This window comes from Strix uralensis, chromosome 16, assembly GCF_047716275.1.
Source record: "Strix uralensis isolate ZFMK-TIS-50842 chromosome 16, bStrUra1, whole genome shotgun sequence".
NCBI classification, from domain to species: domain Eukaryota; kingdom Metazoa; phylum Chordata; class Aves; order Strigiformes; family Strigidae; genus Strix; species Strix uralensis.
Window position 1 is genome coordinate 15,841,182 of NC_133987.1, and position 22,192 is coordinate 15,863,373.

Here is a 22,192-nt window from a genome sequence, read left to right on the forward strand (position 1 = left end):
ATTAGTGAAGATAAGGGGAGAAGCAAGAGGCATTTGATATTTATTTTGTAATCACATGTAAAACATTTATCCATTTTTGTTGTGTTACTGGCTACCATAAAATGTATTTTAAAAATGCAGCATTTGCAATACTTCATGTTCTGTGCCTGGTTTCTCATACTTGGTATCAAATAAAAGCTTCAGAATACTTTTCCTCTGGATTTGCATGTGCATACAATGGAAGTGTCCATTTCCTGGAATTCTAAGTAAGTATGTGGTTGTCTGAACAAACTAACATGTTGCACCAGCCCCAGTATCCCCCCCCCCTCAAAAAAAAAATAGAACCCTGGCATCTTTTCAAGCACACCTTTTCCATGGAACTCATGTCAAATAATGAAATATATTCTCATCATACAACATACTCTTGAAAAACCTGACCAGCAATATAAATGCTTTTATGATTCTTGTTCCCCAGGCTCAGGACTCAGGCAAGCTGAGCTCCAATTTAGTCCCTAAGGCAGTATACGATCTGCTTTCTAAGTAGGGCATTTGAAGTTTGAATCACATTTAAGGAGAAATGCTGAGTTTTGTGAAATGATTGGCAGCTAATGGTAACAAGATTGCATCCTTTTGTGTAATACAGCAAAATTAAGTACTTGCAAGCAGTATGAGATTCAACTTTAAAATGACTCAATCCAAAAGGAGAAAAGTTCACCATCTGGAAAAAAACTCTGCAGAGAAGTCAATTTGTGAAATAGATAATAAGGAGACAAAACAGCAAAAAGCTCATTGATTTAGAATCATTCCTTTGATTCCAATTCCAAGCTAATGTTTTAAGAGTAGCTGTGGCCCTTTTCTGTCTTGCTAGGTAAACGAAGCAGTGCACAGTATCCCAGCTATTTTTACAAACTGGCAAGAAAATTATCATAACCAAATTAAAGGAAGAACTATGCACAACTGACAGATGTGTTGCATAAATATTGAGTATGCAAAACTTTAACTCAATTTCTAAAGGAAGGCAAAATATTAAGACATTTCCAGTGTATTTGGAGAAACTGCCACAGATGTATTGCTCACAGTGTACCTGGAATACACCCCCAGGTTTCTCTAGGAGTAAATTTTTCTATAAGCCTCATCGTGGAGTTGTGTGTTCAGAAACAGATCACAGTAAGATTTTTATTGCTTGTACAAGTTACAGTTCAGCTTTTGCAGATAAAAATCACAAAGCAAAAATGGCTTGATAAGGAATGCTAATCTTACCTGGAACTTTGTCAACAGATGCAAAAACAGAACGTTGTACTGTAGGATCACTGCTACCACGTCGTGACTGATCATAAAATCTAAATGGAAGGTGTTGGGCTGTAGCTGAAGAGCTGTGTCCAAAACCCATAACAACTTCAGTTGAAGGCTGAACAGGAAGATCCAGGAGTGCTATGTTTAATCACAATTGATAGTTTTTGTTACTCAAAAATACATAAAAGGAAGAGTAGGTGAAAATAAAATCGATAGTTTTCTCAGAATCTTAAGACTAAACCAGATTGTTTAACACAGCATGCCCACATTTACCTCTTAATGATGGTTACAATTGCATTGGAAAAGAAGAGAGACAACATTTCTGGCAACCTTTTCTACCACTGCTGTCCACACCACATTCACACTAAGGAAGCCTCAGAATACAACGGAGTAGAAAAAGGGATCGCAGTAAGCTTCTTGTATTAAACAAGCCATAGGAGTCATTTAAAAAAAAAAAACCCCAAACCTTCTGTTTTTTCCTGTACAAATAAAGTCATTCATTAGTTACAACCGAACACTGCTGAAAGCCATTTAAAGAGACAATCTGCTTTAAACTAGCAAAAAAATGCCTTTGCATTACCATTCAACCTAAAATTTTAATATCAAAATAGACCTGTATTAACCTCAAACTTGCTTTGAATTTTTTTAACATGAAGCAAGCCAATTTTGTCCTAAGGCAGTAGAACATCTGCTTTTTAAGTAGGGCATTTGAATTTTGAATCACTGAATCACATTTAAAGAGAAGTGCTGAGTTTGTGAAATGGTTGGCAACTAGGGGTAACATACAGAATTCCTTCTTTTTCATCCTTTCTTTGATGTGTCTATCATTAAATATGAGAACACATATTTTACTCCAATAAAATCTATTGCTTGGAAACTAAACGCTGGTTTACAGTTTTCTATGGCACACTACTACTCAGATTTTTCTAACACATCTTTATGTTACAGAGTGATTTGCTATGACATACAAGTCTTGTTTCTCAGAATCATTTCAAAATAACCATTCACCTGCTATTCTCTGCATTTTCATACGCCGAGCTTGGATACGGCCTTTTGCAAGACGTTGTTTTGCAATAATGCAGCGAATGTGATCAGAAAAAATAAATGTAGCTTGAAGGATAGGAAAGGGCTTAGAATGAGGACTTGAGGCAGGCTTATGAATTATTATGTTCAGAGCTCTGCTGTCATCCTCTACTCCCGTCACCTGCATATCCTAAAGAGAAACAGAAGGCAAGTAACGAGCGAAAAAGTTGACATTTTTAAACTACAGATTAAATACCAACATTAGAAGAACACATGCTTCACTAAAGCTCCTAAAAGAAGTTTCCATGTTTAAAAAAAGGACTATGCAAGTTGTACAACGCTGGATTTAGTTGTTCAGAAATTGGTACTCATAGAGATTAAGTCAGTTTAGAAGTCAATTAAGTTGTCCTGAGCATAGCAAATTTTCAGGAAATAAACAGTGTTGGCTAAGGCAAGAAAGAAACATAAATGAGAGAAACTCCTTAAAGGTTTTGAAATCAACTGGATAAACACGGATCTTTTTAAATTTACAGCCTGTCACCTTCCCTATCCGTGTAGGAAGAGGAAAACTGTAGGTGAGTTCATTACTGTGTCACTTAAGGAAAGTGCTTGGGACTTAATCCTAATTGTATACAATTTCAGTGTTCAGATGAACAGAGCCCAATATATATTGGGGAAGTTACCTCATTTTCAAGTGGGCCTCTAGTTAGCTATGAAATTTCTTCAGAAAACCAGAAATAGTTTAAAAGGCAGGAACTAGGAAAAACACTAGTAACAGAAGAAACAAGTAAGCATGGTACAGAGCTTAAATATGTAAGTTAATATTGGTATTACTATTTCCAATGTAAATGTAGATGTTCAGCTGAGAAAAAGTAATCACCCAGATTAAAATTTCTCTTACCTGCAAAAGGCCTGCAAACTTGACTACTCCCCATCCAAGTCTGGCAACATCTGGCTCAACCAAACTCATCTGGTAAATATCCACAGCCAGGAATCTTTGAACTTGACCCCCATCCTTTGTTATGACCGTACAAGCAATGAGATCACTATTATCTGAGGGAAGAAAAAAGTTACATAGCTACTGAAGTTAAAGATTGTGGGTTTTGGTTGTTTTATGTAACATAAAATGTTAACAGGGTAATCATCTTTACAACACATGTTTAAAGTTATTCAAGGTGGTTTGTTTGGTTTTTGGTTTGTTTTTTTTTTTTTTTTTTTTTTTTTTTAACATATGTATTTTTCATTTCCCCACCATATTTATATTTGCATAGAAAGGGCAGGAAATATTTTAACAACAGCGGTTCAGATATCTTATAAGTTACATGTAAGATGTATATTAAATGCACTCTGCTTTCTCTAACCACCTTCATTACCTTTTAGTATAAAAGGTCACTTCATTTCAGGGGTGAGATTGCAGCAGTGTTGATTTCTCTCACTAAGTGGAAGTCTCAAAAAGTCTTGTTGAAAGACCAGAGATACAGTCCTATGCCACTGCAGGCAACGACATCTACCTCGTGATAAACTTAGGCTCCATTCTGACACGAGCTACATTTCTACAGGTCTGAAACCTGACTATTCTGACTGTTGGAAGCCTTTCAACTTCAAGACTATATGGACTCTCCAGGTAAATTGTATCAGGTTTTTGGCAATATTTGTTAAGTTAGGTGACATTTTTCCCTTTATCCATCCATTTTATTAATTTATATTGAATAAACCTATCCTCTCTTAACCATTACTCTAGGACCCCCTCAAACAAGCCTGAAAAACACAGATCTCAAGAAGTAAATACACCATTGTCTTGATCCCCCTGCATCTCCTCACTGCACCTGTTCCAGTTCAAACCCATCATTTTTGAAAAGTGACTAAATCACCTTCTTTACACCAGCTGAAGTCTACTCAGCACCCCATAAACTGGCACTGACACCTCCTAGCAAACCTTTGCTAATCTTACTAGAGTTGTTTTTACCTTTGCTTCAAATTCATTCTTTCATTCACATACTTAATACACACAGGTCTCTCCTCTCTCTCATCTAGTACAATTTATTGCAAGTAAAAGATTCTGTGACCATGCATGCTGTCCTACCAAGTTCATGATTTTTGTAATTCTAGATGATACTCCACATAATTTGATGGATGTAGCCAGCTAAGTTGCAGCATTTTAACTATTTTCTGCAATAGTTTTGGCTGGGTTTTGGTTTTTTTGGGTTTTGGGTTGTTTTGTTTGTTTTGATTTGGGGTTTTTTTAGAATAGAAACTATCCAACTTGAAAGCAATGAATTCCATATTTTGCTTCTTCTACCTTATCCATGGTTCTTCAACACATTCTCCTTAGCACTCTCATTCCTTAGTATCACTAAGGTATTGATAGACTCAGCAGTTTGGAGTTATTCATTCAAATAGCCTTTCCAAAAAATGAGGGTTCAATGTAGGCATCAGTTGCTATTAAGATGTACGAGGCTTTTTTCCCTCCTATTCCACGTAGACATACTATTTTAAGGATGCCGTATTTTTAGACATGTGTCTATCAGTTTGATAAATGGTGTCATTTACAGTATGGGAAGTATCTTTCAAAAAGGCTGCCTTCTTATTCAGATTTTTTATATTTATCTGAAGGGAGTTATTCTGACACACAGAATTCAATGTATCTCTAATACTTATAGCTATATCTCCGTACTGAACACTGATGTTAGGTGCTCTTGCACCTGAAACCCAGCTGTAGTATTTTTCACATTATTTACACAATGCATTAAAAATAATCCTGCTAAAGTTCAACTCTATGTCCAGTATCCAAATTAAAACAATGGAAAAATATCTGACTACTACTTTTCTCCTCTTTAGTTTCCCATGGAAGAAACTAACTCTAAAAATAAAAACTAGAAGAATTAGCTAAATGGATAGGAATGAGGCTGCAGGTTATGTAAAACAGTAAAACTTACTACTTATCCAAACACCTAAACAAGTAGTTAACACTATATTTCATACTAGAGACACCTGTGGGATAGATATAAGCTACAAGTGGAAGCATACACAGCTCTTTGGAGTGGTAGGTCATACAGCTAGGGACAACAGCCACAAATTATCATTTGGGAGGTGGAGGAAATTTTTTCGTGTGTAATACAGCACAGTGGGTTACCCAGAAAGGTTGCGGAATTTCTATCACCAAAGGTTTTCAAGTTTCAAAAAACCAAAACAAACAGTCCTTCTAAAACCAACCTCCTATCCCCCCCACTCCAATGAAGAGGTCCCTTCCAACCAACATTTCTGTGATTCTGTCAATTACCCTTTACCAGCAGAATCCATTCAAAATTGATTGAGTGGTAGGAGAGAAAGGGAAGAAAAATGGAACCCTAATACAATTAAAAGAGGATAATTAATAATAATCCAGTGTGAATTTAGAGTAAGCTTTTGAAATTTGAGAAAACAAGTTTAATCAATAAATACAACACTGCTACTTTTCTGCAATACATACAGGACGTGATTCAGTTACATGAGGTTTCATTGTTATTAACTTCTCATATGCCCTAGAAGGCTCAAGAAATCCATACAGGATTGGCAAGTATTACTATAGGAGCCTATGGGAGATTTATTTCTTTTTAGAGAAACTGAGACACCAGGCAGAAAACCACAGGAGACCTAAAATGGCAATGTAGGTTATGTTTAGCCAAAAGAATCCTAGTCCAATATTATTGTATCAATGACATGCTAATAATATTCTAAAACAATAAAAGATTATATATACATATTAAATGCATCAAAAGCTCTATCTAAATTTTGGATCCAAAAGTGTATCTGTATTCATATATATTTTACACATACACATCTAGAAGTGGTAACAGAGGTACAGATGTAATACATCCCTCCAGAATTTACTTTCTAATACCTAAATTATTCCCCCTTTTTGTTTATAACTGGAAAGCTTAAAGTTATTATCAGTGTTTCTAAGTCACGGGAAAACAAGAATAATGCAAGTGTCCTTTATTCTGAACTGGCCTGTGAATTTAAGCATTAAACACCTGAACATATTTGATTGTTTTGAAATGTGCAACGTTATATACATCAGGGAATGAAAAACAGAGGCCTTCTAGTAGGAAAAACTGTAGCCAGGATTTAAATTCTTTCAAAGACGTGGAATTACAGCTGATAACAAAGTGAACGTATTTCTACAATAAAACGGCAGATATGATCTCTGAATGTAAACAATGGGGTAATACCTCTGCTTTACACTGGTGTATTACTGCAACACTGTGCCAGCTGAGGTACACACACACAGTTTTAAGGAAGCAGGCTGAAAGAAACTGCGAAGACCACCACAACAAAAACTGTCATGAAAATTAGAAATACGGGGTTTTTTAAAGCAAAAAGCATAATAATTCAACTAATTTAGCTTAAAGAATACCTGGGAGGCAGGAAGACTAATTCATACATAAATAGTACAAACAGCTAAGAAATTTAACATCAGGCCAAGGCTAATAGACAAAAGCTACAAATGGCAGCAGTACCATGGTGAAAATAATTGACTGATGAAACTACACAATTGGTAGTCTGTTCCTTCACAGGACAAAGTTTCTAATCAAGAATTAATGTTTTTCTAGGAATACACTTTGGTTCAAAGAGAAGTAGCTTCAGGAAAGTTGTACATAATGCACAGGATATATGCAATGTTTTTTTCCAAGCCATAGAAAAAGAATAAAACAAGAAAATCCCCATGAATATAGCTATTAACTGAGAAGGAATTAATTCTCAAAGAGTGGATATGACTAAACAAGGATGGGCTTACTATATGGCCTATCCTCTATACTGCATAAGCTCTTATGGCTGATACCTTTTTGAAGCCGTTTCAATAAAAAGCATAAAGTGTTATCAGTGTTAATGAGCCCTTAAGGCTTTCAGCATTTACAGATGTGTTCCAAAACAGGACTCTGGAACATGTCTAGTTACTTCTTAACTTGGGACCCTTTATTTATTATTGCCTCTTTCATTCTTTAATCCAATTAGTCCATCAACATATTTATTTCAGTCGACCTGAATTCCTGGAATAGCCCTATTCTTCTCAGGACCTGAAGAAACAAGATTTGGACCCCTCCAAATACGCAAGATGAGATTGTTGAATTTTGTGGATAATCTGTTGTGAGATTCTCAGCACATAGGCCACAGCACCAAATTGAGTTGTGAAATTCTTAAATACTTGGTTTTGTTCAGTATTTATACAGCTTTTAGTGCAACAGCAAGCAGATTAAAATACTTGGAATTACTGCTGTACAAATGCAACTGAATACAAAAATGCAGTACTTAAGCTAAAGAACTCAAAGGGCAGAAGCTGTTTCCCAGATCAGAAAGTTTTCATTTTAGATCTGACAAAAACTTGAAGTATTACTGTAAAAGTTTATCAAAGAACAGAAGGAAAAATTACTCATTTATTAGGCAACTGTTACAGGAATCTTTTGAGTTTATACAACTGAATGTACCCCATTTACATGACTGTTTCTAGTTCACAGCTGCTGAAGGGTCACAAGCTATAGTCACACTTTATGACAAAAACAGAAGAGAAAGTGTGGTTAAACACATTTCCAGTGAACTGATCTGAGAATACTTACAGCTATGCTATGAAAACAGTTACAGATACCCAACCACATTTAGATGAAAGAATTTCAAGCCCAGTAAACTTCAGTACTATTGAAATTTGATCTGGGGATTAAAGTGAACCACAGACTGATTGGCTCACTGATGTGACACTGCTGCAAAAAATGTCATTTTTGCGATTAAACAGGAATGCTTAATTTCTCCTCATGCAAAATGAAGCTTGTAACCAGTTTGGAGACTACACCTCCAAGATGTGGATTCAAGACTTCTCTGGACTTTCTCCAAGAAAAATACAACTTTTAAGAAACACAGCCTAGGAAGGAGAGTTCAAAGACTTCAGTTGCTTGAAGTGAAGAGGATTTAAATTAGGTGAAAATATTGCATGAACACAGGCAACTATTTGCCTGTAAAGACTGTATTATATGAAGTCTTTACAAAGATAACGGCTACTTTAGGAGATGGTCTAAATGTACCTGACCTGCCTCAGGACTTGATCTTTAGTGATTTTATAGTTTACAGTCATCACAATTCTAGAAATCATCTGCAGACATTAAAAGCTCTTAGAGAAAACTTTTAGAACTTTCTGTGCATAGCTGGCAGTCCAAGACAAACATTAGGCTGCAGATAGTTAATGCACCACCTCCCACTTTACATAAAGAACTTTTCCCAGCACCATGTAGCCCATTTGGTACGATATTCTGCTTTATTACTTACTATGACAGTCTTTAATTGCAAAGAACTTTAATTAAAGTTTTGCACTTTGATGAAACGAGTTTATAGGGGAATATACAATCCTTGACAGAACTACAACATATTCCCCTGATATACTCAGAGTTTACAAAGCCATTTCAAATTTTATGTAAATCCTGTGAAACAATTATCTGCACCATATTCTCTACCCAAAATGTTTTTGACAACTTATGTTTTGACCATGTTGTTGAATAGTTTAAAATTAATTACTCCTGTTACACCTCACAATAAAGAGCCCTCTTTCAGAGAGGCTCAGAATTACTTTCTCACTATGTCTTCCACCTCCCTTTAGTCCAACAGAAAGCTAGAATCTCAGTTCACATATTAGTCCCTCCTCTTGGTCAGGACAGGATGCCACCACCCTTCTTGTGCAGGGGAGCGCTGTTCCCATCAGGAACAGCAGAAAAGAGGGGAAATAACTGCTAAGAATGACTTGAAAGCTCTGTTCTTGTAAGAAATACTCAACAGTTTAAAAGAAAAAAAGAAATTAGTGAAATTACCATTACCTGTTTCAGATAAATAGGTCTCAAGACAGTTTTAATGCTAAAGACTTTTTATAAAAGAAAAAGACTACGTCAAGATACACCGAACAAAAAGATTCAGGAAAAAGGCAAATAGGTATAAGATGACCTTAGAAAGAGGGGAAAAAATACAGAACCACATACACATGAATTGAGAAGGCAAAATAAATTGAGGAGAAACCCAGGGCACGCATTTCAGAATGTAAACCGAAAGATAAGTCATGGTAAAGATGATATGGGTTTGGGGGTTTTTTCCCCCCCTCTTCTCCACCTCCCCCCCCATGCGAGATGAAAAATATGAAAAATCTGCCTTTTGAAAATTACTTTCAAAACTCTTGTTGACAAAGTATGTACAACCATCACTAAGTATGTGGGGGTAAAAAAAAAAATTAGACTGGGTCTGAGTATACTCAAAAATCTAGTGGAAGAAAGTAGCTAACAAATACATTTACAAAAATAACATCTACTCTAGTAGCCATCACAGAATTTTGAGAGCACATTTTTTCCCCATTACTGTTTTTGGTGATTTTTTTCCTCTGAATATGAAATTTATTTCTGTACACCTCCAAATAACTGAAAAAAAGGGGCAACATATTATAAGTGTTAATCACACACAGAGTACTGCAACCAAGCAGAAGCACACTTGCTCCTAAAACTTATTTTCCTGTAAACAAGACTACTCTGCCAGGCAGAGGGACTGTATTGTCTGTATTACCGCTGTATTACACCATCATTTGCTTGAATTGTCTCAAGATTGTCACAGGTACCAAGTTGTTAAATACAAATCTAGCATTTGCTCCTACCAGGCATGTGTATTTTAAAAATATTTCAAGCTAGTACTTAAGTCTAACAGAGACAAGATCACTATCACAAGTAAAACATTAAATAATTAACTATTAGAGACAAGCAAAACAGTCCAATTAAGCTCTTTCACATTACCACCAATACATATATGATTTGAGCACCACACACACTACAGATAAGTTATGCCACTAAGTCCAGAAAAAGTATTGCCTCCTGATGCTGTTCAGGAGCAAGTGGATGTTGGCATTTAGGAGGAATATCTGCTGGAATTTCTTATAAAAGATGGGATTTCCTCTGAGACGCTTATCAAGTTTCAAGCATACTGAACATACTCCACTTTCTTGTACCATGTGTGCTAGTACTCACCAACTTAACTAGTGTAGGCTAGTGAAAAAACTTAGTTGTATCAAGAAACCTTCACACTCATCTCAGTTTTGTGACCATCTGGAAAATCCTCAAGACTAGTGTTTACTAGCACCTACAGTGATGCAGGAAGACAAAACCAGATACGATATTCTCTTCTACAAATCATAAACCTAAAATGACTAGCTATTTCTGCTCAAATTGCATTTTTTTTAACATAAGTGTATACGTAATTCTTCCATATATATGTGTGTGTGTATAAAAACCAGATGCCTTTAAAAAGGTATTTTTTTTCTCTTAAATGCATTATAAAAATAGTAGAGAAGTATACAGGGAAATAAGCTGTCATTTCAATTTATCTAAACCCCACATGATTCTGCAGACAATGAGAACTGATAAAAGCTTCGTTTTCAGCTTGTAATGAGTATCTGGATTTTAACACTGGCATAAAGTTCAGAGGGATCAGTTTTCAAATCAATAAATCCAGTTCAGTGATGTTTGCTTTGCCATTATGAAAACAATGTCAAAAGCTAAACATCTAGTTGTGACATTAGGGACAGAAAAAAATTGCACTGTGTTGTTTATTAAGCTGCATATGCTGTGAAATCTCTGTCCCTGGCAATATGCAAAACCTCACTAGGGAGGGCTCTGGGCAACTTGCTCTAGCTGATCCTGTTTTGAGCAGGGGGTCAGACTAGATGATCTCCTGAGGTTCCTTCCAACCTTAATTATTTTATGACAAATTTTCCGCATATCTTATTAAAAAAAAATGTTGACTATGATGGCCTTTATAAAGCATGAGTATTTGGTAGAGACAAGAGTGAACAAGGAGACAGCTATAATGTTATTTTTTTCAGTTTTAGCAAAGAAATAACGGCTTTAAATGAATCATCACTTACATCTTGGCCACAGCATTTAAAACATAGTCACTAACAGATCAGCAGCCTGAAAATCAAGCACCGAGGCTGTTAATTTGAGCTGCCAGTGAATTTCACACAAACAGTGAGCTGCTGAATAAGATTAAAGAAGCCACCTACATGAGACACAAACTCACGTGCAGTCTAAGGCAGGCAGTTACCACATAATACGTGAGTGCTTCAAAACTACTTACAGTAAAAGTAACAGTAGATATTATTCTGGTGGCAGCATACCCAGCAATATGGAATGAACCTTCTGTGGAATACCTGACTCATTTCTAAATGTACAGTCATATATAGTGCTGACAACCTTGCAACTACACTTAAAGGTTTACAATGAACATACGTGCATCAAAATACTAAAATGCTTCCTTATAAGAAACTTTAGCATTTCTCATCAAGCTCCCATAAAACACCAGCATTGCATTCAGGCAAAAAAAGCTCTTTTGATCAGGTGAGTTTTGCAGGATTTTTCAAAATCAAAACAGTAGTTGAAATAATTACTGGATCTTGTTAACCTCTACATCTTGACACTCTACGTATATGAATGAGCATAACCACTGGAGGCATCTCAATGTTCAGAAAAATGTATAAAGCATTGTAATAACACAGATTGATGAAAATTTGTTAGATTGAAAATATCTCCAAAGTCATAATTAAAAAAACGCACACAATTATAGTTTTTTGGGTCACATTTTGCCAACTGCTAAGTCTCTTCCCAAGATATGGCACCTATGCAATGGCATGTATCCCATATGCTTTATGTCAAAATGCTGATAATCTCTTGTCTCTCTTTCTTGGGCAAAAGACTTGAACTGGAAACTGTCTTTATGCTACCACACACACTAGAACTTCATCACTGTACTACCTCAATTCAGGTAGTTTAAGTAACAATAGGTGCAATAAGAGTTTAGAAAGCGTTACCAACTGAAATACGTAAACTGATGCACATGTAAATGGGGACCTTCACTCAAAAGCCCCAATGAATGCACAGTATTTGCTAGTAGCCTTAAAAATATTAAAATTAAAAGAAAAAAAAAAAATCACAAAACAGTTTTGATGACTTTGAACAAAAAGTGTGGTGATAGATGGGAAGAAGTGATGGAGGAAAAAAGTAAATGTCCCAAGGAAAAGGTTAAAAAAAACCCCAAAACAACAGAGCAAAACAGGGAAAAAACAGCTAACACCAAACCTGTAATCACGGATACTCAGCAAGTGACTTGTTAAAACCAAATAGTATCTATTTGCTGTGAGGATCAGAACCAAATATCTGTGCTACACAGTATTATTTTAGTAATTTACTGACAAGAAAAGCTCCTCCCAAGGAAACACTTGAAACATGATCATATTTGTGCACACAGTGACACTTCTTTGGAACAAGTCTTACACCTGTCAACTTGATCTGAAGATGAAATAACTCTATGCCTTTCTAGCTAAACAGGAAAGAAAAGTCTTTTGAAGCCAACATATGAAACTCCACACCAGGCACTGATTGTTCAATAGAGATTCTGGCTCAAAGACAGGATATGAGAAAACTCAACAGGAAGGGGTTTTTTTACAGCCTTTTTCCAATTTATTTTAGTTTTTGGAAATAGGCTAGAACTCTATTCAAAATTTTTAGATCCCAGACTGACTCACTCCCTCTTCAGATACCCTACTATTGGTGAAAACTGTCTGTAAGCAATGTGTTGAACTCAACTTCTGTAACTCTGCCAGCTGTAGAGATCTTTGTTTCCTAATAAATGCTGGACTATATGGAAAGAGTCATAGAAAAAAAAAAAATCTACGGCTGTAATTACATACTGTGGTCCCAAAATAAAGTCTAAAACTTTCTGTAAAAAGATCAAAAAGCAGTGACTACACTAAAGCACAGAACTACCATCATTATGTGGATACTCTGTATTTAACTTAAATAGGTAACAGCAGCACACAAGGAACAGATACAACTGTAATACTCTTCAATTCTGTAACAGTTCTTACTACAATTCATGCTGTTCATAAAGTCTGTTATTATCTGCACTAGACATTTACTAAACAGTATCTCAGGAGTGTACCTGGAGCTACCAAAACATCTCTGCAAAAGGTTCAGGTTTAACTCTGATGTAATCTAGAACAGCTTTCCGTCTGTCCACAGAATACAAACACATACATTTGTGCATTCAGCCACTTTGAAAGTCCTGTATCAATCCGTCTTCTGATTTATGTCACACTGAAAACTGATGTCCTAGTTAACACCTACTTGGTAAAGAAAAGCTGTGATCTTAATTCTTAATTAAAGTTTTTAATTTTTTAAAAAGAAATCAGCTTAAGTTAACCACTAGATTTCTTCTTATATAAGGGTCTCTAGAGCACCAGCACGTAGGTTCCATGTGTAGGGCAATGGAACCTATTTTTCTTCTCTACTTATATACACACGTGTGCAAACACATATGAATATATACACATATTAACAAATAATAGCTTCATGCACATGCGTACGAGTACCACACGACCAGCCATTCAGTACCACTGTTGCCTTAGTTCATACTGGTCAGTATAAATTCCTATTTTAAGTTAATGACTATACAGTTAAGGACTATAATATTCTGTAAAGCAGCAAATGAGTTTAAATCTAAAAGGGTGATGTTCTAAATCAACAGTACAATTTTAATTTAATATAAGTTCTTAAAAAAATTTTTCAGAAAATTTTAGAACACTTTATTCAAATTGAAGCAGATAATTTTCAGGCTAATAGGTTTTTGGGGTTTTTTTACATCCTTTCTATGTATAGACTCTTTTAACCATTTATATCCAGCATCCCATGCTGGAAAAAGGAAACAACCTTGGACACCATTAAATATACAGAGCATGGACTGCTACTTTAGCAATTACTCTGGCATTATGGACGTGTAATAAAAATTACAAACGATTATACATAACAGAGTGAAGTATTAATAATCTATGGTCTAAACTACATGTTCCAAGAAAAGTATACCTTTTATGCTGTGTATGAAGAAAAAGACACCTGCAACGAACTGCACAACACCTGCGGTGCAGTTACCTACATTTTATAATGAGAGCGATCAGCATATCTCTGGACTAACAGATAAGCAAGGACAAAAAGTATTCATTTTTGGGGGGGGTAGGGAGGAGGAATAAATAACATTTGGAAACAGTATTTCAATCATATGTACCTTTTGTTCAGTATGCTCTTAAAAACTAACAACTCCAGTTAATTTAAGAAAAAGACTTTTTTTTTCAGTAGAAGCTGATTCATTATTTCATTTCACCCTCTGGAAAAAGAGGCAACATTACAATAAATACCAAATTCATTTGAAACAGGAAATTGAGTCAGTTCTATATTACTAATCCTTTAGCAAGGATTAGCAAGTAACTAAATTCTGGACATAATTTTTTACCTCATAACTAGTAATTGTGTATAACAACATCTTGTGCTGTTCATTCTCTTTGGGAAAGTTTTTTGGGAATGACCAGAAGTGATGAGTTTGCATTAAGCTCATTCATACATTTTCAGTATTGCAGACAAATATATTTTCTAAAAATTAAATGTAATGAATTTTTAATAATTTTGAAATAATTTATTTAAGGTTTAATCTGGATTTCATCCATTAAGCTACTGCACAGCAGCTCTGATATCACTAAACTTTTGCTCAACTCACTTGTTTTCAGTGTTTTCCCTTCACTCAGACAATTAATATTCTTGACGGACTTGATGCACAAGGTCTCAGAGATAGCGGACATAATCCCATAACATCTAAGGCAACTTGGGCAACTGGTTTTTTCAGTTGGAGTAAGATCAACAAGTACATAAACACAGAGAATAAAAAAATGAACATCTGAAGCATAAAGCTTTTTTTTTTTTCCTCCTTTTGTAAGAAAAAGAACCTTCAAAAATTAAAACCCTAGCAAATACATACTCTAAATCAGCAACCGCATGCCCTCTAAAGTTTATGAGTGGTACCTGCAAGCTCTTAATAAGAACTGCCTGAAAAGTTAACTACGTATCAGCTAACACCAATATGTCAAATTCTCCTTGATTACAAGAAATGGAATTGATACAATTATCATGCACTTCCTTTTCAATTCTAGCCTTCTCTACATATTTTAAACCTTTAAACAAAAAGCAAGTGTCTTACACTATTATAAAATTAAGTTACTTTTTCTTAAACAATATCACTGCTGGAGACAGTAAAATTACAGCTTTATGATTTAGGCCAGAGTTACTCTAGCAGTTGTACTGTTTAGTAACACATAAGGTCATCTAGAGATGTATATTTTGATGTTAAATGAACATAGGTATATTGAATTTGCAGACAAATAGCATACTTCATGATTCTATTCCTTCTAATTTTTTGTTTCTTCATTATGGAGAGTGCAGTAGTTTTCTATGATATGGCAGAAAGAAGGCATTGTGCCTTTACTTCCTAAGAAGTAGTACTGAATATCACAAGGTCATTCTGGACGTTACAGACTGATTCCCCTTGGGAACAGCTCAGGATCCTGTTCAGCTATGGGAGTAAAAGCTTCCATATGCCAACTTTAAAATGACAGAAGAGATGTGAAGAAAAATAACTCCAGGACAGGATGGGGACATGATGACAAGCAAACCCCAGTATCAGTAAAAGAGCACAGAGTAACTGTTGCAAGTAATTACCTCCAGTCTCTTAAAGTTCATGAATGGTTTAAGTACATTTTGAATAGATAAAAGTAGAACAGAAGAAAATCCTCCTGGGATCAGTTCATTTACAAAACTAACATACCAGGAAACCTGATGAAGGACTCTAAATCCTTTATGTGTTCATATTTAAGCTCTGGAATATTTACTAACAGTCTTTAAAAAAAATAAACCCACAAGAAGTGTTCCAAATCCAGTAGAAGACAAACTTAATACATTTTTGGTAGTCAATTACACAAACAAGATAGCTATTTGGGGTTTTTACTTTAAAAGAATAAAGCTAGCGATTTTTCCATATCATAGACTATTTGGGAAATTGAGGGACTACTTACTCAAGTCAAGAACATCATCTGTCTTTATCAGACCTTCCTCTCTTGTGAGTGGTAACTGAGTTTCTGGCTCATCTCGCAAGTGCAGTGATAGTGAGCGGAGCATAAAGAAAACTCTGATTGCCTTGAGAAATTAAAAAAAGAATATTAAAATATTGCTGCACTCAATACTACATATTTTAACAGAATCTTACAAATGTATACTCACTTTTACAACCCCTGAGTTTATTGTCATGCAATAAATCTACTTTTTAAATTGAGAAAGTAGAATGCAATTTCAGAGCTAGTTAAAGAAGGCTATGAAGGAAGTTGAAACATGCTATTTATTTTCAATGAAGTAGAAGCAGCAGAGCTTTTATCCCACTGGCACACTTACACAGCTTGTGACTGACAGGCAAATGATTACAGGAGCTGTTTAAGTAAAAACAACAATCTTGGATTTTCTTTTTTTTAATCATTACTTTAAGACTGATTGCATTTACAATACCCATACGTCACAGACAACTATACAACCAACCCTCAGAGACCCTCACATTCTGAACTTAGAGTAATAACTTTTCTGGCTGAGTCTAGCTAAGTTGTCTACAAGTTCAAGAGAAAACAGTGGGGATTTCTGAGTTTTAATTTGCTGTGTTCATCAAAACTAACCACGTGCCATACAGCATTCTTGAAGAACTTCATCTATATTCTCAAAAGGTCTACATCAGGGCAAAGCACTCTGAAAGCTGCACCAGGCCCAAGGAACTTTCAACAGCTGCTCTGTGAAATTAATATTCTTGTTTTGATTTAGAAATTAATGACATATGGTATGCAAAGACTAGATATAGGGCCAAAGAACAATCATAATTTTATTAGCCACATTTTGAAAGGCACCATTTATAAACCTCTTCCACTACAAGTACTGTATTTTCAGTACAGCAAATGAAAAATCATTTTTTATTACTTCCAGTGTTTTGTTTTTCAGAATAGTTTCCTACATAGTAATTCTGTGGCATACCGTAAGGCAGCAGTTAATTTACAGTAAAAGCACTGAATACATGGAACAGCTGCAGTGCCCAGGAACTCCCAGATTGCAGGAAGTTATTAGGAAAAACAAATCTACACTGCTTTAGGGCAAACCCCTTCACCCCTCTATTTTTAACATCAACAGAACTGTGGCTCCCATGAACCAGAAATGTGAGTGCTTGGCCAGCTATCATACTGGTGGTGCTTTCAGAAACTTCTGGCAGAACAGGGATGAAGAGAGGAAAGTCATGTATCTGACTCTTCCACGAACTGATGCCAGAGCAGATGAATTCAGTATGCTGTTGAAATTTAAGAGGGCAATATGATTACTCAGAGCAAAGAATGTCAAAAGTATCTACCAAAATAAGATACTAAAACTACCTTATGAATAAGAAGAGTGTCACTTTATAATGGGAGATGATCTCTCTCATTTAGGCAGATTGCATTCTAATGTATTGTGGATTTACTGAAATTAAACAGGATTACCACAAAGCAGTTCTAATACCAGATGCTTCAAGAAGAATTCATGGTATTGGGTTTAAAAGTTTCCAAATTCAATCAAGAACAGCAATATCCTTGCATTTTTGGTAATCCAAAAGTCAAACCCAATAGTTGGGTGGTTTGCCTTTTTTTTTTTTTTTTTTTTTTTTTTTTTTTTTTAAATTCAGAGGACAGCCATCACTCAGCCTACCTTCACTTATTTTCCCCTCAATCCTCTTTGCCTCTGAGACAGCATTAATTTTCCTCACATACATTCCCTATAAAACTAATGTCATTCATTCCAAACACGTAATCACATTTACTGCAGAATAATCTACAGGAGTAGGATAAAAAATTAGAACTTTAGCCTTTGCAAGAAAATAAAAAAAACCACAATCAAGAACATCAGATGAAAAGGGAACTACACTCTGATTCCTTCAATACTGATAGCCCTCAGTTTGCTATATCAATATAATCCCAAAAGCATGTGATTTGTGACTTCCTGTAACATTTTATTAGATCTCAATAAAACAGCAGAGCGGTTCAGTGGCCTACAGTTTTTTTCAGCTGACTTCTGTTTTCTTGGTTAAGTAGGAACAAATATGAATTGCTATCTACACTGAAGAAACTACGCATTACAATGAGGTATACTGTACACCAATTCCTTCATTCATATACACACATACCATGTACAAAAAAAGCGCAACTTGCAGGGAAGCCTACCGGTACCTTATTACTTTCCCATGAAATAGCATTCTCACAGTTCAAAAACTTCTCTCAGTCTTTGTTGCTGTGTACTCCAAGGTGCAGAGTTCAAGACCCATACTGTTCACTACTTCCCAAATAAGCAGTAAATGAGTTTGCATTATTCTGGGTGACTGGTAAGCAGTACCATCTTTAGGATTATAGAAATCAGAAGGAAGAGATGCAACCAACAAGCAGTAACTGGACTATCAACAATTCAAAAGAGCATCTGATTCTGGGCAGGCAGTAGTAGCTGATTTCAGAAAGCAGTTGAACAAATTCTGGTCATTTTAATGTTTTAACTTAGAGGGGTTGGATATCTGGATTTTGGAGATACTCCTTTGATAACTCGAGAGATACCCGATTTCTGAGAGTTCCTCCTTTCTTTAGATGAAAAGAATTACCACTTAGAGGGACTGCCTACAGCAAAAGCAGTGACAGCCTAAAAACATCTGATCTCTACCAGCTAAGAACTCATGATAATCAAAGTATGGAACTTCTTCACTTGTTAGTGAAATAAAATTTGAGTACTTTTTAAAAATCATGCCATGGGATGCTCATAATTGAATCACCATCCATTTGAAACCGTTAGCAAAAAGGAACTCCAGCAGGTTAAGTGACAGCAGCAATATCACAAGATACACCTGAAGTTCAGCATATTGTTCAGGCAAATCAGCCTAACAGAGGTAGCCTAGCTGAAAAAAAGTAGCTTAGTAATTCTAAGAAATTCTAAAACTTCCAGAGCGATGAGATCAGGGGACGGAGGACCAACAAGGAATCATTCTGGGAGTACTTGCTGATAAGAAAGACCCCTCCACCCCGAAGAATTTACAGGAATATCTGTATTGATTTTTGCATTTCCACCAACAGAAGTTAAACTATTCCTTATTTTGCAGATGAAAAACCATGGAGCACTCAGTTTCCATTAATGTGCATTTCTAAGTATCATTCTGCTAAATGCCTCAGAGAGAATTCTAGGAAGCATTTTTGCTTCCTAAGAACAATACTTTTCAAGATAATACACTGTACTTTATCAAACAGCTTGCTGTGATAACAAAAGTTATGTGGCTTATAATAAGTAATGAAAACAAAAGTTTTCAGAAGATTCCTGGAAATACATTTTTTCTTCAAGAATACTTGAATATACTTACATACACACTTACATAAATGCAAAGCTACCCAAAGAACAGCACGTTCCAAATAATAATGTCATGCAACAGCATATCTTTAAGACTTACTGGCACTGCAAAGGCTCATAGGACACTGCTAGATAAAGGCCAAGAACGCTGACAATGATGTTATTCAGGTCAGTATCACCTTTACAGATTGTGTCAGTCACAGAAATAGATATTTTGCTATTTTTCTCCTCACTCTCAAGATATCTATCATGAATTACCTTTGGCTATGTCTAGAAACACAAGCAATATGAAGCCAGCCAGCCTTCCAGTGGCAATTCCCTCTACAGGAATATAATGAAAGACAGACTGAGATATCACATCACGAAAGGAAACTGACAATATATTAATGAATGTCAGCAAAATGCCTTTTTATGTAGATGTCTCCATGGTCTAAAAAATGAAAACTTCAGTGCAAGAACATACTGAATTGAATAGACACAAGAAATCATAAAGTTTCTCCATTGGAAGAGGTACATATTAATATACTCTACACACAGGTTTGTCTTCATCAAGTCTTTATGATTTTGTGGATGAAACTTCCAATCAAGCAGCTTTCAAGGAAAAATGTTTGTACTTCTAGAATTGCTCAAAGCCTTTGAAATCATTCTGTCATGAACAAACGTAAGAAAAATAGTCTTACTCACTCTTCGAGTTCTTTCCACATCTCCACAGGGCAATCTTTTCACAAAATCAATACCAGTCAGTGGTGTCCCCGTTGGAGGCAACAAGATTGAGGCATCCATCATCAAGTACTCTACATTCATAGGTTTAATCTATAAAAATATTTTAACTTTGATTACAGAACAATAAGTATTTGCATCTTTACTTTCAAATACAACTCATGGTTGCATATTTTAAGAGGAAGGAATTCTTATAGAGGTCTGAGAATTTTTAATACCATCCATCTTATTTTAAGCTCCTGACATGCAGTCTCTATTTTACATTTGCTCATCGTTCCCTAACACACTGTTGAAGTTTCCATACTGAAAAAACACAGGAAAAAATTCTGAAAGATTACAGAAAAGCTATTTTACAAGTACTAAAAAACAAAGTCTGTCAAGTTTGATTGTTTTGACTCAAATTTGTAATTAGTTCAGTCACAAGAAAAAAGTTTCCCATACCTTTTTCTCCCCCAAAAGAAATCTCTAGTCTCTAATACTGCAGTAACTTTCACACTAGACAATTCCCTTCAATCTTGCTGCTAAAAGAGTTTCTCCCTTACATGGTTGCTTTTTTTCATGAATAAATGATGTCTGAAATATCTATCCTTCTGTACCTTTGGGCAATTTCATCCAAGTTCTATTATACACACACACACACACACACGAGACATATGCTTCTTTTTGCCACAAAGCCAGCTGGAATGTCTAAAATATAGAAAGCCCTTCCCATAGCTTGTACAATAATTCTGCACAGAACAAAAATGCAGTCACATGGCCATTCTAAAATAGCCAACTGTAACTGGAAGCATTCCTGGCTACTTTGCCATAGTCAGATACCATAAAAGCAGCAGACTGAAACAAGGTCAAGAATTTTCACAGTGCAGTCTTGAACTGCTGCCTTGCACATGTACAAACTCAAAAATAGTGTTTAGCCATTTTTTCTGATCTTGGAACAATTCATTTTCAGTGTCTAAAACACTGGATTAACGAATTTAATTACTGTATAGAAAGATACAGAAATCTACACAGCCAATAAGAAAAAATGAGAACACAGAACTAAGATTTCTAACAAGGAAATAACCACGTCAGATGTAATTCACATGAGTGTACACTGGTTTAAACAGCATTTTACATCATACAGGTGAAGAATGTTAAAAAAGGAAACTCGTTGCTGAAAGCTAAAATACTAAGGACTACAGTGTTCAATTTACTTGCTCCTCTGAACTTGTTCTCATCTATCATTAATGAAAATACAACTTTTCCCCTTCTTTTTCATTCAGAGCAAGTACACTTCTGTGATTGTAGCTGCTCTATATCATGTTATTTACAGAGCTCATCTAACAAGAAAACATCGGTGTTACTTAGCTCTTAAATCAGCCCACCCAGCAAGTCATTTGCTAGCTAGGCAAATAAATATGCTTTAAAGAAAACAAAGTTCAAGTTCCAGGGTGTAGCTCTGTCTCTTACAGTAAATAAAAAAGTAGTCTCAGAAATGGATATACAACAGAAAAACCTACACATATACTGAACCTGCAACATAAAAGTGACACTAGTATCAGCGTCACTTCTCAAACTAAAAGTATAGCAATATTTAACTACTAAAAAAGTAAATGTTTCACTAAATACTTCTATTATTTAAGCTGGTAAGATACATGCAAGATGCTTCCTGTATTAAAAGACTTATTGCAACATGCCAATTGTAGATTGTGCTTTTTCAGAAAAGACAACCAGTGCCTGCTCATTAAATCCCTGTACCACTGTGAGGCAAAAACCTATACTGACTACACAAAGTATTTTTGTCTGAAATATAACCTAATATGTGAAACAGATAATTGTTTTTAAAACATGTTTACAGGTTAGATATGAACTGTCTGAACTTAAGTTCAGTA

General features: G+C 35.4%; 1 protein-coding gene across 5 annotated transcripts in view; it reads right to left on the reverse strand.

Moving 5' to 3' along the window:
* CLEC16A (C-type lectin domain containing 16A) overlaps positions 1 to 22,192 on the reverse strand; it is a 376,293-nt gene that overhangs the window by 313,766 nt on the left and 40,335 nt on the right. For all 5 annotated transcript variants that reach the window (XR_012631237.1, XM_074886665.1, XM_074886664.1 and 2 more), the window contains exons 17-21: positions 20,286 to 20,414; positions 16,238 to 16,358; positions 3,197 to 3,348; positions 2,281 to 2,485; positions 1,240 to 1,410 (exon numbers count right to left, since the gene is read on the reverse strand). Coding sequence is in view for 4 of the 5 variants with exons in the window: in XM_074886665.1 (XP_074742766.1) it covers positions 1,240 to 1,410; positions 2,281 to 2,485; positions 3,197 to 3,348; positions 16,238 to 16,358; positions 20,286 to 20,414 (778 nt within the window). In the remaining variant the exon portion in view is untranslated. The remainder of the gene's footprint in view (positions 1 to 1,239; positions 1,411 to 2,280; positions 2,486 to 3,196; positions 3,349 to 16,237; positions 16,359 to 20,285; positions 20,415 to 22,192) is intronic.